Source organism: Curcuma longa, chromosome 2, assembly GCF_044706935.1.
Source record: "Curcuma longa cultivar G26 ecotype Majalengka, Jawa Barat chromosome 2, ITB_CL_G26_1.1, whole genome shotgun sequence".
In the NCBI taxonomy this organism is placed as follows: Eukaryota; Viridiplantae; Streptophyta; class Magnoliopsida; order Zingiberales; family Zingiberaceae; genus Curcuma; species Curcuma longa.
Genome location: NC_133862.1, coordinates 2,073,441 through 2,087,779, shown reverse-complemented (window position 1 = coordinate 2,087,779; position 14,339 = coordinate 2,073,441). Strand labels below are relative to the sequence as shown.

Here is a 14,339-nt window from a genome sequence, read left to right as displayed (position 1 = left end):
CTGTTTTGCCTTAGAAATCTTCAATCCCGGGTCCATAGGAATATGACTTGAATTACACTCGCCCATTCCAGCTTCACTTAAAATCTTCTTAGCATAAGCTTCCTGTTTAAGAGTGATTCCTCTTTCGCGCTGACATACTTCAATTCCTAGATAGTAAGTCAGAATGCCGAGATCACTCATCTCGAACCTTGAGGACATGTTCCTTTTGAACTCAATTATGACAGCGAGGTTTGGTCCTGTGATGAAGAGGTCATCCACGTAGACCGCCACCAGTAGAAGACCAGCCTTCTCTTCCCTTCGGTACACGGAGGGTTCCTTTGAGCATTTCTGAAAGTTCATCTCGCCCAGTACTTGATTAAGCTTTTCATTCCAAGCTCGCGGTGCCTGTCTCAATCCGTAGAGAGCTTTGTTCAACCTGTACACCTTACTTTCACTTCCCAGAACAGTGAATCCCTCGGGTTGACTAACGTAAACAACTTCCTTCAAATCACCGTGAAGAAACGCCGTCTTTACGTCTAAGTGATGCACTTCCCAACCTTCTGCAGCTGCCAAGCCTATAAGCAGCCTGACGGTTTCAATGCGCGTAACTGGAGCAAACACCTCGTCAAAATCAACACCATGCTCTTGCACATAGCCCTTTGCCACAAGTCTTGCTTTATACTTGTTGACACTGCCATCTGAGTTCCGTTTGACCTTGAATATCCACTTCACACCAATTGATTTCGCCCCACTTGGTAGATCAACCAGGTTCCAAGTTTTGTTTCTTTCGATCGATCTAAGTTCATCCTTGCACGCCTCTATCCATACCTTTTCTGATTTTGCTTCTTCGAAGCTCCATGGTTCATCATTGCTCGCCCACAAAAGACGCTCATAATCTTCCAACATCAGATAATCATCTAAATACCCTGGCCTTCTGCTCACCCTCTGTGATCGCCTTGGTGCATCTGGTTGGTACAAAGTTTCAGATTCTTCCTCATTCTCACTGGTTTCTTCATTACTTTGATGTCCATTGTTGTTACTTTCGACAATCTCGTCTTCTTCACCTGTTCCTTCAATGCCTCTGTTTTCAACATCCCCAAGCCTGAGCTTGAAACTTCCTGAGTCACCCTGACTTTCTTCCTCAGATGCATTCCATTCCCAGCTTGAGTCTTCATTGAATTCAACATTGCGGCTTACCACAATCTTTCCGCTTGTCGGATCGAAGAGTCTGTAAGCTTTTGTTTCTGGTTCAATTCCGAGATGCACTAACACCCTTGAGCGATCCTCTAATTTCTTAAGCTGCGGAGTATCTATTTTGGCATACCCAATGCAACCGAACACCCTAATGTGCTGAACACACGGTTTCTTCTTTTTCAGTGCTTCATATGGCGTTTGGTCGACAAGAGTTCTGGTGGACGTTCGATTAATGAGGTATGTGGCGTGTCTTACAGCTTCTCCCCATAGAAAACTCGGAATCTTCATATGCTTCATAAGACTTCGCGTCATTCCCATCAATGTTCTGTTTCTCCTCTCAACGACTCCGTTTTGTTGAGGGGAGTAAGGCGCAGTTAGGTGCCTACTGATTCCGGATTCTTCGCAGAAACTTTGAAACTCACGAGAGGTGAACTCGCCACCTCTATCAGTTCTGAGAGTTTTGATGAAAGCTCCTGTTTCTTGCTCAACTTTCACTTTAAAGCTCCTGAACTTATCGAAAGCCTCTCCCTTTGTAAACCTTGAGAAGAATTTTCATCCTTATGGCCCATACCGTATAATTTGTAGAGTTAAGCATAGGGCATTTAATCGATGAAGACCCTCCTCCTTCCTTCGGCTTCGACACCGAAGGCTTCTTCTCGTCATTGGTAGCCATGTCTATCTTCCCTCTGTCAACTTGCTCTTAACAGAAAACGAATCACGACCCCTTCCGAATCGCTCTGATACCAATTATCGAAAGAGCAATTCAAGTTTTCCTCTTTTATTGCTTAAGAAAATCCTTAAAACTTAAGCTCTCAATTTCTCTCTCTCTTTTACACATTGATATCTCCTCTATTTATAAGAAAACAATAAATCCTAATTATCTTCTAAGATGGAATTCTATCCTTAGATAACTCCTAAAATATAGAAACATGTATATTTAGATATCTCCTAAAATATACTCTCTTAATTAGGTATCTTCTTATTTTGATTTCAAGCTTATGCCAACAAGATGAACTTTAGAAGTGGAGTGTGAAGGATGACATGAGGAGCAATTCAAGAGATCGAGTGCATCAGAGAAATGAAAAGTTTTACAGGAGATGACTTTATGGTGATAACAATTGTATGAGCATTAGAGTGTGTTTGGGAGGTGCACTACGTAAACAGAGCATCAGAATGACATAGGAGCGATTTGAGAGTTCGGGTGCATTCAAGAGACGAGATGCATGATAGAAGATTACCTTGTGGCAAAGACAAATATATGGTGAACTACATTGAGAGAAAATGTACTCGATCGGACAAGGATAGTTTTCTGTTAATGTAAGCCCTAAGAGCCAATCATGAGATAATTAATTTGAGACTTTATATCATATTTTAAAAGACAATATGATATTTGTATCATATTTGTGTTTATTATATTTTATCCGTGCAAATTTATAAATGTAATAATGTCATAGAGTGATAGGTTTTGTTCTATAGGACATCTTATTTAAATTGATTGTGAGAGTCTATAGATATATAAAATATTACTTTTAATTATTCTTAGTCAAGTATTAATATACAAGAACAATATTAATACATTGAGACTAGTATGTATATTAATTGATGACTTAATCTCACAAGTTAAGGATATGAGATATCAAGTTAACACATGAGAATATATTAGAAAATATGTATTGGATGACCTACCATGAGAATATTTCATGAATTGTTATATGAGTGTCATAAACATTCTCATAGATTGTTATATGAGTATCATAAACATTCTAATAGTGACTGTTGGTATAAGCAATCCTCTGACCTGAAGTCACTGCGATTTCCTATATAAAGAGTTGTGTACGTTAGCATCAACAAATGTTACCTCTAACAAGGTCGATTACAAAGCCATTCACTAGATTTATGGTAAGTTATGTAGAGAGATATAAGTGATGTAAATGGAATTTATCCCCTCCATATAACGGAAGTAATGTCTGTGAGCCCTTTAATTATAGGACTACTAAAATACATAGTCATGCTCAAATAAGTCAATATGAGATATTGAGCTTATTTGGTTAAGTGTACTTAGAAATCAGGAAACACATAGATTGATGAGAGGATAACACATTTTATGCCTCATAAATCAATCTAAACATATCATGGATAAAAGAACTATATTATACAATAAAATAGTCATACACAAATTAGGTCGAATCTATGACACTCTCATCACTTGGGTAGCCATAATGTATTGTTAGATGTCACGATTGCTTGTGTCTTTAAAATAGATTTTAGAGTCACTGTCAACGTTACGAGAACCTATAGGGTCACACACAAAGAGCGTATTGATTTTGGAGCTTATTTTATTTTAGTATGACTAAAATAAAGTGGGTCTAAGTTTTAGATGTTAAACTTGTTAGATTATTAGATCTTAAACTTATTAGATTTAATTGGATCTCAAGCTTATTGGATTAATGGGTTAATCTAATATGTGTTTGAGTTATTCTAACAAGCCCATATCAATGAAGCCCATGGTTTTATGATTATTGGATATGCATCAAAAGGTGAAAGATCTTATTGGATAAGACTTGGAGGTTGAGTAGTTTTCCAACATAATCTCATCTCATAAGATTGTGTAATTCTAAAAGTTAGGATTCGATTTCAATTTTATATATAGTAGTTAATACTATGGCGTGAATTACGTGTGATATTCCAATTGTGCTAGTAAGACGGAGGATGACTGTGCTCATGTGGATATCATAGAGGTGCGAACACATTGATCGTGTTTAGATCGACTTGACTCGTCATATTTACAAAGATTTTATGCATCAAGAGGTAAATTCTAAACAAACAATTAATTGAATTCGCATAGATAGTTTCCATTTTCACTATGCTTTGTGTTTAATTTCCCTAAGGAACTCAACATTTTCAACTTAGGCCGACTTAGCAATTAGATTAGTCAAAGTTAATATATCGATCAATTTAAGGAGTCATTTAGTTGATTGGTGGTTAAGTTAACTAAGTAGTCGACTAAGTCGATTTACATACAAATAAAATGGTTCTATTTAGGAGAGCAATGAGAAGTTGATTGATGAAGCCCTAATAAAAGAGTCACCAAAAGAAATGATCATAATCTAAGAAAATTGGTCCAAGTTGATCTAGACTAGTGATTAATGTTGATGATAAATTAAGTAAATGCTCGAAATATAGCCGTCAATTTGGGTTACACCTATCGGATTAGTCCACCCCGCCGAACAATTTAAGCGGGTTAGGTTAAAATTTTATCAACCTATTTTAAGGTAAGTTTGGTAGGTTGACTCGCCTAGGTCCGTGATCCATGTGGGTTGGCCCATAGCTTGAGAAAATTTATTTTTGTATTTAAAATTTAAAAATAAAGGAGAAAATTTAATGAATTAATGGACTTGATCTATCTAAATCACAATCCAAACTTAAAAATTTCAACTTGACCCGTTTAAACTACAATCCAAATTTAAAAATTTTAATATTTTTTTTATTTTTTGACAAACCCGTGGGTTGGTCCGTCTAACCTGTAATCTGTCTTAAATTGGATTGAGTTTGAAATTTTTCAATCCGCCAAGTTGATGGGTCAGCTCGTCCCTCCCTATCATATGATGAATATTTGACGAGTTGGCCTGTCTCACTATAGATTGATCTGTTTGACAGTTCTTAGTTGAAAATATCATTTCAACGAAGTTGTAATAAGTAATTCAATAGTGGTAGAAGTCTTGGGTGATGTCTTTTTTTAATGTTGTCCCTGTTATTTCAAGTCTAGTGGTATTTGTACCAATAATGATAAATCCTAGTTAGTCTTGTTGACTATCCCTGGGGTGGCCGACCTGGTCCTACGGAAGTTTCCCATCGACCACCAGGGTAAATCGAGAAGTGACTATCCTTGGGGTGGCCGGCCTGGCCCCACGGAAGTTTCCAATCGGCCACCAGGGTAAATCGGGAAGTGCATGCAATGGCCAACCCAAACGCCCAACATCCTTTGATTGCGCTCCCCATTTGGAGGAAAATTCCTATAAATACGTCGTAGCTGGGGATCGAACCGTAAGTGCACAACCTGGATGTCCTACCGCGGCACCATTACCCCAGGGACGGTATTTGTGCCAACAATGCATGTGCCTTTGAGTTGCCAAATTAAAAAGGTCATATTCAATTATGATTAGGGTACGACAGATAATTTAGAGGTAATTTTTTAAAAAAAATCAAAGGCTAATTTTGTAATTTAGCAACAATTAAAAACTCAATTATAAAATATAAAGGGCTAATCTGTCAATAAGGTATTTAAGAAAAGGTTAATAGTATAAAACAAATACTCTAAGGATCAAATTACAATACATTAAAGATGACTAAATTCAACATGGCTACTGAAAGGTGAAAATGCAAATAAACAAATTTAAAGGACTAATTATAATAACAGAATTAACAAGCACATTAATTAACCTCCTTTTGCTACTTGCCGATTTTTTTTTCATGCGCCACGTGGCATACTGTAAACTCTCAAAAAAACATTCAATTTAAAAATATATAATATTTCTATCATTTTAATTTTTAAAGGCGCATCTAAAATATAATCACTCAAAGAGAGAGAATTAAGCGATAACCACGAATATTACTGGTTAACGATGAGTACATGGTGAGATAATTAGCTAGTTCATAATTAGTTGTACTGGAAAAGACCGGGCCGGACAGCCGAGAACTTCGCCGGCGGCGGCACAAGCTTGAGTCGCCAGGAGTGATAAGGCAGGTCGCCGTCGACGTCCTCCACGCTAACCGTCGACGTCGGAGGATAGCAATTATTACCTCCCCATGGCGAGTACTGCTGCGGTGTCTGTCGGTAGTATCCGTATCCCAACGCCTGGTCGGTCGGCCCCGACGATGATGGCAGGCACAGCGACGCCGACGGGACAGTCGCCGCCGCCGCCGCCCGCCTTTCCTCCTTCTTGTACCGGATCCCGCAAGCATTACACAGCGACTGCATTAAATAATTTAAGTCTGTCATTAAATTGTTGGAAATATTTCACTTTATCCTCAAAGTTTATATGATTTATGTGCCCCCTATAATTTTATTATTGATCGACCACTGAGAGGGCAATTTTGATAATCTGAAATATGTAAACATTAGGGAGTGAAATGAAATATAGCAACGGCGACTACAGACCTTGGGGCCTCGTGGGCCGTTTCGCCACAGGGGGGTGGAGGTGGTGTTGCAGTTGGCGCACCTGCGCGCTAGAAGAAGCTGGTCATCTCCTCCCCCTGTGGCCGCCGGCGAAGCATGCTTTTTCGGAATGACATCCCAACGGAAGCTCGACGACGAGGCCGCGAAGCTCTTCTTCTCGCCGCCGAGGCGAGTAGACGGGGTGCCGAGTGACAAAGTGCAATCCACCACCGTCACCGCCGACGATGAACTGTTAATATTGTCGGACTTACTGCTCTCGAGCAACACCTCGCCGTCGTCGGGGCCTCTCGACGACGACGACTTGCTCCCGGACATAGGGAAGAAAATAGAGAAGGAGGGTGTGGCTGCGGCGGATGCGCACGAGCACTGCCGGTGCCCACATTGGTGCAACATGGCCGCATGCACTCACTGCTTACTTGCTAATGCGAGAGCAGCTGTAATAAATAGTACTCCGCTCCTGATCCATTAAAAATTAAAGACTTCAACGAAGGAGAGAGAAGAACAGAATGTGAGCTCGATCTCATAAATTTGTGGGGCTACAGTGCTAACACGCATTGGGATGGAGGAAGACGAGGCCGATCGATGTAATGTAGGTGTTTTTTTATATGCGTCGCAGAGGCCAAACAAGAGACAGCCGGCGTAAAGAAATAAAGATTACAAACCCATAACAATGTGTATGTGTGCGATAATAATAACGTGTGGGATCTAGGGAAGTGGCTTGTCGGTTCCCTTCTCATCGGGTATTGGAGAAGACTAGTCAGTCAGCTGTAGTGAGGGAGAAGAGTACAGTGGGGCTGGGCGGGCTCCACTCGGTTATCCAACCACCATTGCGAACGAGTCAGTCGAGAATCAGATGCGCGGATCGAGTCGAATCGTTTCTCCACTCGGCTTGCAGTTGGGGGTTTTGTGTGCCATCACCATCACAGTGAGTTAGCGAAGGAGAGACTACTGTCCACCTACCTGCTACATCTCAGCTAACACAAGCTCAGCACCCAGTGCATGCAGTATCATCATCGCATCGAGGATATATAACAACAAAGACGTGTGACTGTTCTATGAGTGAGTAACAGGATGTATCAAGATCATGACAAGAGAGAGAGAGTAGTTGGATAGGAGGATGGCGCAGGAAACAATGCGGTCAAAAGAGGGGCACGTGACGCCAGGAACAGTCTTCCACATAACATTTCTCTGTAATCTAACGCCGCGCCGGTCCCGATCACGAGGCGGCTGCGCCCGCTACAAAGATTCACTTCGCCTCGCCACGGCACCGGGCAGCGCGCGCAGACCAGGGTGAGTTTAGCGTCCCCGAGGCGAGGACAGGAGCCATTTCCAGCTCACGTCACCGTCGCCATGCCACATCTACATGCACGATACGTATATGTCTCGACACGCGACCTTACTCTACGTAGGATTAGGAAACGCATCCAGTACGTAGAATATATTGCAGAATCCATGGCAAAGATGCATGAGAAAGTAAAAGATAAAGAAAGAAAAGTCAGTACGCAGCAGGTAGCATAGTTTAATTGGGTTCTGTCATCATTATAGCAATGCCCAGCTAAAAGGTGAGCGAATCGTACGTGGATCCAATAACCTATATATCGAACCTCAGCCTTCTTCGAAACATCTCCTCAATTCGCATGCACACACTTAGCTAGTCCTATCTTAGCTACTTATTCCACAGTTAAAGTCTGAACCATTGACCAGATACAATACCTGTAGCAACAAGTGTAGGGGAGGTTCCACGTGGCATGCTGGAAAGTGAGAGGGCTGGATTGGTGAAACGGCGAACGTAATGGATGGATCTACGTAGTTATGTACGTAGCTGATGGATGGATCCGCCGAAACGGACAGGGATGCGCGCGCAATAAGCTTATCCTAGATGTTGAGATTCGTGCCCAGTTTTGGATTACAAATGATAATATCTTACCTAAAATCTAAATATATGCGGGGGGAGAGAGAGAGAGAGAGAGAGAGAGAGAGAGAGAGAGAGAGAGAAGGCATCTTTTGGAAAGCGGAAGTCTCCAAAACCGATCAGTTGTGTTTTTGCGACATCGTGTCGTTGCCTCTGCCCGACAAAATCCTGCGGTGGGAACTAAACCCAAAAGAAAAGAAAAGAAAAGAAAAGAAAAATAAATAAAGAAATATACACCAGAAGAGGTGTGATGTCGAGAAGAGAGATCAAAGTCTGTTTCTCAAGCTCATGTCTTTGTTGACCAGAGAGGGAGGAGCTAGCAGCAGCCTTGTGTCAGTCGAGAGGGCATCAGCCATCCTATTCACAAGTGTGTGGTCAAACAGCAGAGAGTTGGAGTCTTATGATTAGGTTACTGTCACTGAACTGCACTGCGATTGGATGACATGACCAATCTGAGGTGGTCCCTCGCTGGCTACTTAATTAACCTTTGTTGCTGCTGCTGCTGCTACTTCTGCTCCAGCAACAGCAGCCCATGGCCAATTGGCCATGGCCGTGCGAATATATATGTAGTTATGTTGTGCCCTCGCCGGCTTTTTAGAGCAGAGCAGCGATTGAGTCGACATTGACTGGCATTTGGCACTGCGCGGATACTGCAGCAAAAAGTCGGGCATCGATCTCCATGCTCTTTTGTTTTAATAGCCTTGGCGGGCCATTGCATTGCTTTCAAAAGTTGTACTCCCATCGCTACTTCCACCACTCGATCATCCACTGCAAGTATCCCAAATGCATAAAATTAACAAGACATGAAAGAACAGTTTGTTAGCTCAAACGCAGAAAAAAAAAAATTCAAAGCAGAGCTCATGAATTAACGCATCACATCGAAGCGGCATTAATGCACGCCCTAAGAACAAGGCGTTTGCTTAACTAAATCAGAGAACCTTTTGGTGTAAATTGCTGATGGAGTGTGTTGATCACTATAAGCCGCATGCCTTTAAATTGGCACATGGCGAAGATCTAACCTCTTAAAATAACAACCTACTCAAAACAAAACAAATTAAATTGTAATTGTTACAACTCAAAGCTGGAACTTAAATTATTTTCTTTTTTGAATTATTTTCCTATTAAGAAAAACTGGATCTTGACAGAAACAAGATTTATCAACTCAAGCTTTTGTGACAAGAATATATGTGCAAAGTGAAGGCGCTTCGGTAGGTGGATTAAGTGATTGCTACTCCATAGCTTTAAGTAGAGTATGGAAGCTCATCTTCAGTAATTTAAAAGTATCAATGTTTGAAAGTCTTTTCCAATGCACTAATATCTCTGGATGCTGTCATGAGGTGCTGAGTGACATTGCAGATGGGAGGGAGCTGAAGAACTGATACTGTAGGAGCATGACTTGCATGCATGCAAATCAACAAGATATGCATTAGAATTAACTCTTTCACAATTGGAAAAAAAGAGCAGGAGTGAATATGAAACTTCTAGAAAGAATTTAAAAAAAAAAACATCTAAGGTGAATAGAAACAAATATATAGTCTCCTATATTACACTCCTTATAACTTACAATATGGCTTAAATTTTATAAACTTCATTATACAATGTAATCTTCCTTCTGACATTGACATAAAACTGTTAGCTAACTTAAATAAAATGGTAGGTAAAAGAATCAAATTAATAGGTTAATAAGCTTTTGACTCTTGCATGATTTTGTATAGACTTCAACTAGTAGACCAGTTTACCAAATTGTTGTGAGTAAATTAGGTAAGTGGGAAAATAGAATCCCAACACTTGGAGATTCACCCACTAGATACCTAAATAAGTTTCTTAATCTGTGGTTAATAGCCTTAGCATACCCATCAATTTGTGAGCTCAAAGCAAACGGAAACTTAAGATATACTATAAATAACCTCTAGATTTTCCCAAAAAATTAAATAAATTTACATCCATATCTAAAACTATAGATATAGGCAACCCATGTGATTGACAATCTTCATAAAGAATAACTTAACTATCTGTGATGCATCGATGGTCTTATTGCATGAAATCTACCACTATTAAAATAGAATCCTGCCGTTGGTTAGTATGAGGTAAACATAAAACAAAGTTCATGTTAATGTCTTTCCACACTTCATAAAGAATTAGGAGTGGCATGTGGAGACTCATTTCTTGCAAGTTGCCTTGGTCGTTTGATTAGTGTGATACTACGATATAATCAGCGTAACATCTCATCATAGCAAGGGATAGTAAAAGCGATCTAGAACAAGGGCGATAGTCTTATCCTTTTCAAAATGTCCAATTAGATCACCCATTTTCTAGACAAGGAAGTCTCCAAGTAATACCCTACGATTACATAATCATGTACCCTTAAAAAGGTAATAATCGACACAAGGAGGGTATTCTTCTTTAAGTTAGTCAAATTTTACCATTATAGTGATCATGATATGTAATGTGGCTACGACATGACTTAGTGCATCAATGAGTTTGTTGTCCACACTAAGTTGGTGTTACAGGGCAAAAAATATATTATTAAAGGAAGTCGACCCATCTTATTTAGTGCATCAATGAGTTTGTTGTCCACACTAAGTTGATGTTTCAGGACAAAAATGTATTATTAAAGGAAGTTGACCCACCTAAAATGTTTAACACTTAGCTGCTTTTAGGATTGAATGAAACTTATTGCCTTGTGGTAAGACTGGAGGACAAATTCATTTGGCAATAGGAAGAAATGCCAAGTGTCCAAGGGCCTTGATAATAATGTAAAACTCTGTCATATGTTGAATAACATTGTCCATTTCTAAAAAAATATAATTGGGTAGTCTTATTGACTAAGATTTTCCCTTATTCTTACCCTAGTCACGTCACAAAAACCTCAAGGTTTAGAGAGGTTATAATGCCTAATGACTGAGGTCTTAATCATCCTTTCCTTAATCTTTCGAAAGGTGCAGAGATAGATTTAGACCACTGAAACTCCTCTTTCGTTAGGCAAATTGTTATGACAGCCATGATAGTACTAAAGCCTATAGAAGTTAGCAAAGCCATGAAAGCTTTGGGCTCTGGAAGGGTATAAAGTTTGGATTCATACTTGATTACTCTAATTTTCTCTAGGTTGTTGAAATATCCTTTGTTGAGATACTAAATCCAAGGAAGAGGATTTAGAGTTGTAAAAATCAGCACTTCTTTAAATTGACAAATAATTTTCAATCCTAAGGGTCTCAAGGACAAGGAGAATGTGTAGGTGAGTATCATGGGTTTCATTGAAAATCAAGAAGTTATCAAAGTAGATCACAGGAAATTCTCCTATAAAGGGTTTCAGTACCTAGTTCATCATGCTTATGAAGGTACTAGGAACATTCAAAAGTCTAAGGGGCAATTATAAAGTTTATTTTGTATCTTGAAGACAAATTTTCACTTACAACGAATCTTGATCTTAATATGATAATACCCACTATGCAAGTCAATTTTCAAGAACCCTGCCATTAAATCGAGTATGTTCAAGTCTGAATATAGAAAATCTATACTTGGCATTGATCTTATTAATGACACAACAACCAATGCTCATTCTCTAAGGGTTCTCTTTTTGGTGTTGGCAACACAGGAAAGGTGCAAGGATTATTACTCTCTCTAATGAAGATTTTCTGTAAGGGTCATTCAACAGTGTGCTTTAGGTGGTTCATGTAATAGTGTGGCAGGTCACACAATTGTAACCTTGAAATAAAATATATAACATGTTAGATTGTGAAAATAGGTGGAAGTTCATTTGGTAACTCTTTGGGAGTTATACCCTAGAGCACATTTTTAATCTTCTTAACCTCAAAAGAATGATATATCAATGAGGTACTGGGGTTGATCACAAGAGTCATAAGCCATTAAAGCTGTCATTACTCTTGATTCCCTTTGTTCTTTAAATTATGGGTATGTGAGAAGATCAAGGGGTTGTTTTAAGGATTGACTTAGCTTGGTTGGGGTTTTGAGTTTTTGGCTCGATCTTGAGATTGGCCAAATTTTCTATTATAATGAGCAAACGAGAGATCATAAAGCCAAGGTTGACTGAGAATAACATGGGTAACATTCATGGGAAAACATCGCACTATATCCATCAATGTATGGACCCATCTCAATAGGGACCAAACACCTTTATATAACACAAAGTGAGTATTGGGGAAACAATGCTTCCTTTTGGTTGAGCTTAAATTGGTGTTCTAATGTGTTGACAATATAATTTAAGTTAGGTGTTCCTTTTGATATATGCATCAACAGTCGTAAGCACCTAGTGAACATGGAGCTTGTTGACTCAATGAGATCAAGTTATGGCTTTGGCAATCATGGATATTTCAAGTGGTGTTGAAGCTTTGGAGAAGCTAGGAAAACTCAGAGGCAAGGAGCTTGGACCGAGTGGTTTGTGCTTTGAACTAAAAGATCATAGTGCTCAATGGCTTGACAACTTGGATTAAGTGGTAATGAAGTTTAGAGGAGCTCAAACTACTCGAAAATATAGAGCACAGATCAAGGTGCAATCGTGAATTTGTGGAGCTCATTGTTGGTGCAATCTTGCCCCAAGTATCATTGGATTTTAATGTTTGGCTAAATGAGTTTAAGTTAGGCAATGTTGGTGATCTAACATGCGTAATTTGAGTAAGCAGGAAAGTCCAGGTTTGAAATCTTGGCAAATGATGAAGTCCCAGAGGTGCGACCTCTTGACAAATGATAAAGTCCCGGAGCTGCGGCCACTTGACAAACGGTGAAGTCCCGGAGATGTGGCATCTTAGCAAACGGTGAAGTCCCGGAGGTGCGGCCTCTTGGCAAACGGAAGACTTAACATGACGAAGCTGAGGGAAACATCTCAAGCAAGTGCAACGATAAGGAGCCGTGGGCTCGAAAGCATCCAAGGAGGGCACGAGACTTGTAGAAGATGTTTAAAGGCGTGAGTCAAGGCTAAGGGATGAAGAAAGAAGCTGAAAGGTGAGTTTCAGCTTTCATCACTCGACTGTGATGGCATCAGTCGACTGGTGTCTTGATCCAGACCACGTAGAGACTTTAGTTGAGTGAAAGGCAAAGCCAGTCAACTGAGTAAGTATCAGTCGACTGGTATTCGAACGTTAGGCTGACAGCTGGAGAAATAAACGCAATCTACAGTAGCCATTGGAGCCCACCAGCCGACTGGTCCTGAGACAGTCGACTGGCATCGCGAAAATATAAAAGACAGATTAAAGATTGGAGACGACAAGAGTTCTCATTCTCTCATCTCTATAAGATCTTCAAGTTCTGTAAAACTCTCATATTCTTCCTCCAATATTCTCTACACATTTGTAAGAGGAAGAGATCCAGTATAAAGGTTTCTCCACCTTCAAAGTTGTTTTGAGAAGGAGAAAAATTTTGATGGTGTGTGTGAATCCTTGGATTAATCACCTCGAGGAGGTGGATACCAAGTAAATCGAAGGGATTAGCATTGTTTGATCTTTACTTTGCTTTTGTCTTGTGCTTCCGCTAACAATATTGTAGGCAAGAGCAAAAGTTGTTATTCACCCCCCTCTAGCAAACGCAACGGTCCCAACAAGTGGTATCAGAGCCAAGTTAACTTCGGAAGAACTCACCCTCAACCAGAGCATTTAGATGGTATTTCAAGAGGGATACAGTACCGCACGACCTCCGTACTTCGATAGCAATGATTTTGCCTATTAGAAAGGTAGGATGGAATATTATCTGATGAACGATATTGAAAACTGGTTTAGTGTTGTAGATGGTTTCGAAAAACCAAAGGATGCACTTGGAGCACCTCTTCCTACCAAGGATTGGTCGAAGAAAATATGCAAGAAGGCTCAAGCAAATGCCAAAGCCACAACCACCTTGCAATATGGACTCTCCAAAAAGCAATTGAGTATGGTTGGACCCTTCAATTTGGCCAAAGAGCTTTGGAAAAAACTCATTGAATTGAATGAAGGGTCAAGTGAATCTAGAAGAGCAAAGAGGGATTTCTTAGTTGGACAACTTCAAACCTTCAACATGAAGCCAAATGAGACTGTAAGCCAAATGCATGGAAGGTTCAAAAAAATTGTGAATGGACTTCATGTGATAGGTGAG

The 14,339-nt window shown here is 39.9% G+C and overlaps 1 protein-coding gene across 1 annotated transcript; it reads right to left on the bottom strand.

Annotated features, from left to right (window-relative positions):
* Window positions 1-5,830: 5,830 nt before the first annotated feature.
* On the bottom strand, window positions 5,831-6,742 carry LOC141816244 (GATA transcription factor 15-like). The gene is made up of 2 exons (XM_074704068.1): window positions 6,332-6,742; window positions 5,831-6,145 (listed from the first exon to the last, which is right to left on the bottom strand). Exons 1-2 carry the CDS (start codon window positions 6,740-6,742, stop codon window positions 5,831-5,833), a joined length of 726 nt encoding a protein of 241 aa, XP_074560169.1.
* Window positions 6,743-14,339: the final 7,597 nt, after the last annotated feature.

What these genes read in the sequence shown, in the direction of transcription:
- LOC141816244 (XM_074704068.1), bottom strand. Translation starts at nt 6,742, where the DNA reads ATGTTGCACCAATGTGGGCACCGGCAGTGCTCGTGCGCATCCGCCGCA. An exon ending in ACGGCCCACGAGGCCCCAAG is followed by an intron (nt 6,146 to 6,331) that starts GTCTGTAGTCGC and finishes TATTTAATGCAG; the next exon opens with TCGCTGTGTAATGCTTGCGG.